At 41.0% G+C, this 11,044-nt stretch overlaps 1 protein-coding gene across 3 annotated transcripts in view; it reads right to left on the bottom strand.

Moving 5' to 3' along the window:
* The window catches only part of LSP1 (lymphocyte specific protein 1), a 108,760-nt gene that overhangs the window by 12,004 nt on the left and 85,712 nt on the right, over positions 1–11,044 (bottom strand). For 2 of the 3 annotated variants that reach the window (XM_032228127.1, XM_032228142.1), the window contains exons 5-10: positions 9,378–9,491; positions 8,697–8,740; positions 7,759–7,840; positions 6,145–6,282; positions 5,842–5,922; positions 3,613–3,731 (exon numbers count right to left, since the gene is read on the bottom strand). In XM_032228127.1, the coding sequence (XP_032084018.1) occupies positions 3,636–3,731; positions 5,842–5,922; positions 6,145–6,282; positions 7,759–7,840; positions 8,697–8,740; positions 9,378–9,491 (555 nt within the window). In that variant the 3' untranslated portion in view covers positions 3,613–3,635. Of the gene's footprint in view, positions 1–3,606; positions 3,732–5,841; positions 5,923–6,144; positions 6,283–7,758; positions 7,841–8,696; positions 8,741–9,377; positions 9,492–11,044 lie in introns of all 3 variants that reach the window. The other variant, XM_032228135.1, reaches the window with a different exon arrangement.

Raw genomic sequence — 11,044 nt, 5'->3', positions numbered from 1 at the left:
AAAAATGAATGTTTTTCATACACCGCCTAAATCTAAATTGTAATACTAACAATGCATACAAAATTGCAGTTTGAAATCAACAGTTACACAAGAACAAGGTTCAAGATGGCTTCAGATCCTAAAAATATGATATTAAAAAGATTAAACTGTTTGGTTTAGCTCACTTGAGCAGAGAAAGTTGTCTTGCAGGCCTCTTTAGAGGCAACACTTCAGTTTCTCCATCAAAAGAATCCTGCCCTTTAGTATCCCATAGATCAGTGTTGGCGAACCCAGTTTCTGGCATGCATGCATGAGCGAAGACCAGGTGGCTGGTGTGCATGCGCATGCCGGAAACCAGAAGTGAAGCTGCCCGTTGCGCATGCATCTGCCAGGAAGATGATTTTCTGGTTTCCGACATACATGCATGCACAAAGACCAGCTGGCCTGTGCACATGCATATACCTGAAACCAGAAGATCATCTTCCTGGCTTGCGCATGCGCACCAGGCGGCTGCTCTTCCAGTTTACGGTGCTCCCGTAAACTGCCAGCACACCCGAACCTGAAAGGGCAATGGGTGATGGCTTGCATGCCCGGAGAGATAACTCTGCATGACACTTCCAGCATGTGTCATCACAGCCATCACAGCCTTAGATGCACCTTCCTAGAGTAGAGCTTTTGCCAGATGAATAAGCACATTAGCAAAGATATTTTCCTTAAGGTGCTCTGGTAGCCAGGCCATTTGCAGCATCACAAAATAAACACTGAATTAAGAAAAAGGGCAAGCAGTGTTGATTGCACAAGAGTCGGGATAATGTTTTTTCATGGGCCCACCTCAACAGAAACTCGAGTTGTGGAATCTGGACAATTCTGTGCTTCTCTTAACTGCAGTGAAATCCATTTAAACCATTTTCAAAATTTAGCATGTCCACGCCAAGGCTATTTTCCCCTAGAAAGCAGCTGCAGACCAATTTTACATATAAAAAAAGGGAAAACCCTGTGCAAATATCAATTTACCCCACTGAACCTAGCTTTTAAATGATGTCAGGCGATTGTCAATACTTGACCAATCAGCTCCAGAAAAATGACACAAGAATTTTTTTGCTAACTCATGGAGGGAGCCTGGAAAAAAGGACTGTTATCATTATCACTACCATCACTAGCCATGGATTCATAAAAGAGTAATGCTTTTATGCCAAGCCATCTAGAATGTTTTGCACCGAGATACTGTAAGAACGCAGAAGAGTCAAACGTTAATAACTCTGTTTAATGGAAAGATATTACAAACATGCTGTGGCTAAATTGGCATATTAATAACCCAAATGCTAACATAACTGCAAAACAGGAAGTAGCCAATGGCACTCAGTAGCAGTGAAATAGCCATGGACTTGGTATTTTATACCTTATCAAATTGTTGCAGTTTGGGGATTAACGGCATAGATCTTCAGCCATTTCACTATCTTCTTCCCAGTGGTGGTCTGCAGGTGGTATGCTCCGGTATGGGCATACCGGAGCCTGCCCACAGCACTGGGTACCGTTCTGGTATGGCCTACCCTCTCGCCCGAGCTCTTTACCTGTCCTTTCAGCCTTTGGCACTTCTGTGCACGCACATGGCGCATACGGCGCAGATGCAATGGCGAGCGGTTGGAGCATCGCGGAGGCTTGCAGAGGCATCACAGGCAGGTACGATGCATGCACGTGCCATGAGCGTGTGCGCCTATGCCATGTGCGTCCATGTGGGCGATGCCTGGCCCGTTCCAACCATACTGGTTGGAACGGGATCCGAAACCCACCACTGCTTCTTCCCATTGGTAGTTGCAAAACATGAGTATCATCCATCAAAAGCAAAATTGGGAAGATTTAGGGCTGTGATGGCAAACGTATGGCATGTGTACCGGAAGTGGCACGCAGAACTATTTCTCTGGGCACATAAGTCATCACCTGTTCCTCTTTCAGGTTCCAGTGCACTGGTCAGCTGGTTTTTACGCACACAGGAGCTCGGGAAACCAGAAGAGCAACCACCCGGTGTGCATGAATGCACCAGGAAGATGATCTTCCCATTTCCGGCACACATGCGTGCCCATTTCAGCACTTCAGTTTCATTGTATATAGTTGTATGCCCCGTTTTTGCTCTAGTATTAATGCTTTGAATAGTGTGTGAATAGCAGATTTTAGGCTACTATAGTTGTTTTGCAAGGCCTCTGTTTGATATCAAAAGACAGGACTACCATCACTTCATGATCTGTTTTTTTCTCCAGAAGAATGACAGCAAATATACAATTCCAAAAATGCCATCACAAAAGGCACCCAAACCCTAACCCTGAGTTCATTTTGGTTATTCAACTCTCATCGTATGCCATGCAATAGTAGATCATAGCTTTTGATCAGATCATTGGAAAACAAATTTTTGTGTCAGCTGCCTGTTGCTTCAAGACAACTCAAGTGGGCATATAAAATATGGAGCACAGTCTCCTTTAGTGCAAATATATGGAACATCAGAACATCCTATCCACTTTCCTACATATATCTTTAGCAGTAACCTCAGCGTCAAGAATCAAAATGTTAAATTTTGCAGCAGGCAGGAAAACTGGTTTCCTACCAACCACTTACCCAACTGAGTCAACTGATATGTTTGTGTTCACTTTTAATTGGTGTGTTCTACTCATTATTTATATTAACAGTGTCTTAAAATTGAAGTGTAGGTAAGAATCTATCCCATACTGTATTGCATAAAGATCAGGCAAGTAAAGCAAAGTAACATTAAGGTCTTCTGTCCTAACTTTAAGGGCAATATAGTAGAAGATAAAGATCTCCTGGACTGATTAAGCTGCCTTATTCTTTTAAATAGCTATAAAAGCCAAGTTCGGTTTCAGACATCTTCAAATATGTTTGAAGCGAAATAGCGAAAATTAGTTGGGTCGAGAGAGAATTCTAAGTAAAGAAAGCATACACGGACCACACTAAGGTTTCAAATGTTTGGTAGCGTAAGTGCCCTGTTTTGAGATGATAATATAAGACACGGAAGGTATGTTGAGCAATGAGGAAATAGAAATGTTTGGTTCCTGAGAGAAACAGATATATGGTAAGAAAAGGAACAGTGATATGATGGAAGCAAAAGATGCTCTTAAGCTTTTTCTGAACTTATCATGAATAAGTGCTAGGATGGTTGTCGTTACACCAACATGGAAAGAATTCTTTTCACAGCTTAAAGGCAGTTCATATGAAATCCTGACTCAAGAACAATTTTTATAAACATTGAATATGTAGAATGAATAAAGTGTTTCTATGAAAAAAAAAATGGATTCTCATTGCTAGTAGAGAGTTGAGAAATGTTATTCTAAGTAAATGCATGCCTCCCCCATACATCCCTTAAAATACACCACCTAAATCATTCCTTAAATATTCTGTATGCCTTTGGGCTTAAAATGTGACTGTACCAATAAAGGTCCATGTTTGAATTGTCCATTACCTTAGTAAGGGAGGAACATGACAAGGAATCGCTTTATAAAGGAGCACTCTCTGCTTCTGCTTATAGAACTCTGATAGCAAAACCAGTCAGCACTTGGTGAATATTATTGACTTTATATGTGCAAAAAGAATTTGCAAATGCTATTTAGTACATCAGCCTACCTTTACCTGTGAGTTTGGTACAAGCACAGCTATTTTTCCCTCGCCCCATCATCTTCTATTGGCACCCTTTTGTACTGTCCATGTCCTGTTGCCACATACTTATATTTCTTGCCAGGAATCTTGACCTAAAAATGAGGATGAAAAATTGCAATTTCAGTGGTTAAAACCCAAATCCTTACTATTCTTCCACCCTACAGTTTTTGAAGTGCTTTGAAAAAAACTAAGTTTGACCATTAGCCATCAAATATGGGCTGATTTCATGCACTGTGCTTCTGTTCCTTTTTCTTTGGCCTGGAAGTTTAAACGACAGTTCGTTATTTGATACCAGGAAAACCTGAACCTATGTCTGTGATGGCAAATCTATGGCATGCATGCAAGAGGTGGCATGCAGAGTCCTCTCTGTGGACTTGTGTGCTGTCGCCAGCTGATCTGATTCCTGGCATGCCGGCTAACTGGTCTTCGTGGGTGCCAGAGCGCCAGAAAATAGCCAAAAAACAGGCCATTTTTCAGACCGTTTTCAGCCCATCTTTTGGGCATTTTGGGGCTGTCTTGAGCTAAAAGTAGCCACAAAAATGGTCCCAAAACCAGCCAAAAAACAGACATGGATGCCCAGCCAGCTGGTGTTCAGGTTTTCGGTGCTCCGGCATGCCCAAAGACCAGCTGGCCAGTGCATGCATGCACACTGGCCAGCTGTTGTTCAGGTTTCCAGTGCGCACACATGCATGTGCATGCACGCACATTCCGGTTTGGGCACTCTGTGCCAAAAAAAATTCACCATCACTATCCTATGTCAAAAACCAAAATCACCTCAAATCTCTGCAGAAAAATAGCTCAAAAGTTAACAAGCAAATCTGCTGAATTGTTATTCCAGATGCTCCTACACTTTAAATCAGGGGTCCCCAATTCCCGGTCCAGGGATGGGTACCAGTCTGCAGTCATTCACAATTATTTATGTAAGATATGCAGTTGCATACATCCCTCCCCCCCAAATAAATAAATAAAGGCAATAAATAAAATGAGAACGGGGTCAAGAATAAAGTTAGAAAAAGCAATATGGAAAAGAGAACATAAATATACATTGTAAAGGGGAATTTTGGTGATTCCTCTATCCCCCCTTCTGTTTCCCATCCACTCTTCTCTCCTTAAATATTTGTGTTAATACTTTACAAAGCATCGGAGGTTTTTCTTTATTTAAATCATCCATTGTTTTCGATCTCTTGACTCTCTTCCTCGAAACCATATTCCAAATTCCTGGATCCTCTTTATTGTGCAATATGTTGCATGAAAGGGAGAATTTCATTATTTCTTTATTATTAATCTGTATCCTGCCTGTATTATTTTTACAAGTAACAAGCGGCAAACATACCTGAAACTTATTCTCTTCTATTTTCCCACAACAACCACCCTTTGAAGTGTTGGGCTGAAAAAGACACAACCTTCTGAGGTTGGGTGGGGGGACACAGTTGGCCACTAACATGGAATTAAAATATATATCCAATCTATTTTCACAGAAAATTAAGAATATATTTGCACAACTACCTTGGAGGTAGTTTACTTGCAAATTTTCCTTCCCTGTGTTCAATCCTTCTCCGTCCCCTTTTTGGATAAAGACATTTATACCAACCAAACAGATGATGACAATGAAGAACATAGAATTCTGATTTGTGTGGAACTGGGCAGGAATACGTGACCCAGGATTAGTCAATGTGAACATTTGTTTTTAGCTCCATAGGTAGAAGCAATGTGCCTCTGTATGTCATTTGTTGGGAAGCGCAAGCAGGAAGATGCTATCACACTCCTGACCGGTTGTGAGCTTCCTCGGGCAGCTACTATGCTTCTGGCAAAATAAAACGCTGAATTAAATACATATTTCACTTGATATAGTGGAACAATTTTCCTTTAATACCATGAACAGGAGAGCTTGCATTCAATGAGCTGAGGAAGAGCCAACTGCATACAGCCACAATAATGGGAGAAAAAATCTTTCTTTTAATAGTCACAGGGTGGCTATAGAAGTCCTTGAAGGGTGCTTTAATTTGACAATGCTTTACGTGAAGCATCTTTTCAAAGCTACATTAAGGAAGAGTAAAACGAAGCTGCTGTGTTGTTTCATTTTGCATCACTTCTGGGCCCTTTTCCAGCAAAGCCCCACCAGGCTTAACATGGTTGGCCACTTATACAGAAAAAATTAAGCTTCATCATAGCATTTCTCCTAAAGGAAGCAGCAATCCTCACCTTAGAATTTGCATCTGTTTGGGGGTTCTCCTTTTGCTCCCAAAGGTTTCTTATGTTCACAATGTCTCCAGCCACAATGTCCTAGGAAGAACACAGGTGTGATGAGAGATGCTTGAAGTGCCCTCTGTGAAAAAGTCTTTATGTTTTGCAAGTCAGGTCAAATCTAGAGTCCATATTGGTTCCATTTGGTTGGTGACATTTATAACCGGACATCATTTTCATCACAAGATCAATCTCTGTAGAAGAAATTGTATCTTTCCAATGGTAGGGATTTGACCACATTTTTTTAAAAAAAGAAGTTACCTTGCAGGGCGTTGATTTTGCAGATGACTGAGCCACTTCACCAGTCTCCCAGAGGCTTTTTGTGCTGGCCACTGCGGCACTATTGGTAGGAAGGTCAATGGAAGGTTGGCGCGCTGGCTTCGGAGTTTTGCTGGAGATCTGCAAAATAATATAAGGGTGATCTGGCTTTCTAGTTTCAAAAAAACCTCTCTCTCATAGTCAAGCTTCTTTATGAAGCATTGAGTTGATGCATCCGTTAGGGAGAATCAGCATTATGGTAGCCATCCAATTCAGCAACTGATCAGAAAATGTCCCTTCCTCACAGCCTTTGTGCCAATATAATAGCAATAGCGCTTAGACTTATATACCATCCCATGGTGCTTTACTGTTCTGACCTAGGTTTCCTGAGAAAGCATAAACCACAATCTTAGTCCCAAAAACCCTCTTTTATTTATACGGCTGTGACAGATGGTCATTCACAGCCCAACAGAAGATTCCGACAGATGTCTGCTCTAGTTGCCATAGTCTTTTTGGGTAATGTTGATAAGCACCCACCTTTATCTCCTTTAAAATGCTGCCAGAGACCTAATTGCCAATTAGCTTTGCAAGGCCAAACCTAGCAGAGAGTCATATGGAACTTATCAGATCTTGAACCTACCAGATGAACTAATTGCTTCCTGCAAAGGCTCATGTACATTTGCTCCTCTTTTTTTGTCTTATGGGAGGGGCCAATCATCTCCAAGCCTTTCTCCCAAGTCACCCCTTTTTTCTTAATTGTTCTTGTCTTCTGGCAGCTCTGTGCATGTGCACACTGGGAACAGGCTCCCACTGTTCCTCTGCCTTGCTGATGTCAGGCTCCGGAGGCTGACATCACTATCAGATGGCCCTCGTCCCCTCTTTGCCTTCAACACAGAGCCTTTGTCCGAGCCTTCCCCAGACTTGAGGACTGGCCCATGTTCCTCCCCAACCTCCTCACTGTCCGACTCTGCTGCCGGCTCCACAGGCAGCAGACCACAACATTTACATCCCTCTCTGGGTAGTTTACAATATCAGCACATTTCCCCCTAACAATCTGGGTCCTCATTTTACCGCTCTCCAAGGGATGGAAGGCTGAGTCAATCTTGAGTTAGTCAGGATCAAACTCTGCTGTGGGCAGAGTAACCTGCAATACTACATTCTAACCTCTGCGCCACCATGGCTCTAATCTTTCGTCAATGGCCATGCAAAGAAAAACAGTGCAAGAAAGCTCAAACACCTGTGGCGCACACACATTGCCTTCATCTCATAGTCATAAATCAGTTACATCAGATAAGACAAAGGATAATGCCGTCAGCCAGGTTCATCATGGGTTAGAATAGCAGAAGAAGGTGGATTTTAGCCCATTGGGAATTAATTGCCAAACAAAATATTATAATACAACTCTACTTTTTTGGCTGCCATGAAAAGGAGGACATCTGCAAAAACACATCAAAAGCTAAAATCTTGCATGGGTGACAGTAGTGCTCAGTTAACTTGCCAATGAGTGAAAATCAATGGACTTACGCTTTTGAATGGGCTTGCTGTAACACATTTTTTAAGATGACTCTAAAAGTACTTCTTTGAAAAGCTTGTCAAAGTCAGTGAGTTTACACTCACCTCAATGGCTTGAGTGTATTGCTCAAGTTTATCATCAATCTTGGAAACTGGAAGTGGTGCTTGGGTCTTCTTCATACTGTTACTGGAAGGAAAGAAGATGGTAGAAAGGGTGCTTACCACAGACCCAACATTTCAGAGCCTAAACACCATTGTTTATTCAGAATTATGACCAGTGATTTCCACAATTTGCATAGATCACATAGCACACTGAATGGCAATGTGGCTTACTTATTTATGGCTTAGTTTTTGTAAGAACCGCAGCGAGGATGATTTCTAAATCATGATTCATGGTTATCTGTATCAAATGGAGTTTATTTAGTAGCCTTTAGTTAAGCAAACCGCAGTTCACTATGTTATATAAGCATACACAAGAAGAACAAGTGGCAGCACAATTCAGAGTAATTTGTTGACTGAACCCTGATTAGGGTTTTGTAAATTCAATGAATATTTTAACTTGCTTGATAAATTCCGACTGCCTAGAAAGAATGCATAATAGAATCCTGGGGTGATGGAGAAATTGCCTTAACAGGAAATATTTTCTGCAGCTCAACACATTAAAAAGTGATCTTTCAGACACACAATGATCATGAACAAAGCATCAGTCTTGAATTATTTGCAGAGCTCACAAGAAAGCTCTTTCAATAGGTGGCATCATAACTCTTGATCTTTCTTCTAAATGTTATCCACATGCATGTACCCTGTTATTTGGCATTTGAAGTGGCATTTTAAAAGTTTCTTATTTTAATCTCATGTTATTTAACGTATACTGCTGAACTAGGCTTCATGTTGTTATAACAGATTTTACCTCTGTCTTTAGTTGCTTGGGAAGATTGTATCCAGAAAAACAGTGTACAAATAAAATTCCTTAGAGATAGCTACTGGTAGCCAACTGAAAGGTCACACAGCTTGGAACATTCATTATTTCATCAGAAGTTTACCTTTTCTGCACAGATCGGTTCAGAGATTCAGTCCTGTCAATGATCTAAAAAACAGAAACAACAGGCTTCATTTGGACAGTGGCCTTGAGGGAAGATTCAAAATGCTGGTTGGTGCCAACTTCCTTTCCAAAATAAAAGTATGGGTATGGCCAATATTTTTCTCCCTTTCTCATGCTGTCATAGGGGATTTGAGAGGAAAAAGATATGCTTAAAAGTACTTATCCCATCCCTTGAAACTCTTGAAACCAGAGGTGGTATTCAGCAGATTCTGACCAGTTCTAGAGAATCAGTACTGGAAATTTTGAATGGTTCGGAGAACCAGTGAATACCACCTCTGACCGCCCCTGCCCCCATCTATTTTCTGCCTCCCAAGTCCCAGTTGATCAGGAAGAAATGGGGATTTTACAGTATCCTTCCCCTGCCACACCCACCAAGGCCCACCCAAAGAACCAGTGGTAAAAAAAAATGAATCCCACCACTGCTTGAAACTCCCTCAAGTAGGGCCTGGCATACCATTCAAAAGTCCTCAAATGACAAATCTTGTTGAGCTTGACTGGAAGCTAATAGAAAACCTTTTGGGTATTCCTCTACTTTGATCACTTCTATAAGGCTTTGGGCTTGTAGTTATAAACTGATCCGTTACTCAGCATTTTCCATGCCTTCCTACGCAACTCAACATACCTTTAATGTTGGGCTTAACGGAGTTTGATACTCGTCTTCCTGACTGGATGTACTTGGGGTCCTCTGTCGTTTTTCTGGGACCTCTTCAGGCTCATATAGTCTTCTTTTCTTCTCCTGAAGGGGGGAAATCCACAGAAGGGGAGCATTTGCTCAAATGCAATCAAATCCTCTCTTCTCAGTCAACACAACAAAGCAACAATGTGCTAAGGAGAACCCGCCTCAGCATACAGTATGTCATGGGAAATTAGCACGTAGTTAAGTTTACTTGGTCTGACAAATATGAAGCGATTAATTAATTAATTAAGAAGCTCTGGGTTTTAGAAAAAACGGTTTAGACTGTTACCTGTTCTAGTATGAAGCTGGAGAGACTCTTGCAAGTTTTCTAATCAAGTTAGAGGTGTTTTTTAAACTAAGTCTAAAGTATCCGTGGCAAGCAATCTATATGCTGGGTTTGAGGATTTGGGGTGGAGATGGGGAGATAGAACTTCGGATTCTCCTACACTAAGGCCTTCAATGTCTAGCTATTCCTAGTAGGCTAAGCATCAGAAAAATGGCTTGGAACCAGAAGTGGTATTCAGCAAGTTCTGACAGGTTCTGGAGAACCAGTAGCAGAAATTTTGAGTAGTTCGGAGAACCAGCAAATAGGCTGGCCCCGCCCCTGCTACCTCCCAGCTGATTTTTTGTTGCCCTGAAAAGAAGAACGTAGCTGGAAAGCAGGTTAGTGGGGTGGGGAGGGAGTGGGGATTTTGCAGTATCCTCCTCCTGCCATGCCCACAAAGCCACATTCATAAAGCCACACCCACAGAACCGGTAGTAAAAAAATTTTGAATCCCACCACTGTTTGGAACGTGCATAAGCACAAACACTGTGCCATAAACACATTTCAAACATCCCAGCCACATTTTTTCCAAGGATGGACAAAACCCTGTTCTGTGCATGCTTGGAAAAAAGTAACAGCAGAGAAGTTTGTTGTCTGTGTGCAACATTCAAAGCACTTCTTTTATCAAATTTTATGAAGAACTTTGGCTTTATCAACTTTGGCTTTATCATACATATGTAGGTGGGGGAGGAATTACACTCTCGATGTTGAAGAGTAGGTTCAAGAGTTGTATTATTCATCATTTTTTAAATGACTTTAGAAAATATTCTAACACTAAGAAGATGAAGCTCTGTCTGGCTTCAATTAATGATATGCTACAGGAATGAGTTTTATATCAACAGCACATAGTTTTTAGTTCATTTTAATCAATATTTTAATTTAAAACTGTTGCATTATTGTTCCGTTATATTTCATCAGTACATTTTTAAGAAAGCCATGTAAGCCAATGCAATCTAAAATCACATTCATTTTCCTGTATCTTTTTTATTTTATTTTCAAATATATGCTGCTAGATACATTTTCCATACTACGCCATTTTCTCTCAATATTCTGTCCTATCAAAACATGAGTTTTTTTTTTAAAAAAAACCTGAGTTTTATCAATACTTGAGTATATGTATCACTCACGTCATATTGTGCTGAGCCATATACAATTATTTGTAAGTTACAATGGCTGGGTTTGCACTACAGGTGGTCCTTGCTTAATGACCAGACTGAGAATTGGGCCAAAATTAAGAATCATTATGACTCTTATCCCTGTTTTATTCTTCTTTCTGACAAGGATTAGT

The sequence above is a fragment of the Thamnophis elegans genome, chromosome 1, assembly GCF_009769535.1.
Source record: "Thamnophis elegans isolate rThaEle1 chromosome 1, rThaEle1.pri, whole genome shotgun sequence".
Classification (NCBI taxonomy): Eukaryota; Metazoa; Chordata; class Lepidosauria; order Squamata; family Colubridae; genus Thamnophis; species Thamnophis elegans.
The sequence above is the reverse complement of the archived record's forward strand: the minus strand, read 5'-3'. Positions and strand labels throughout refer to the sequence as shown.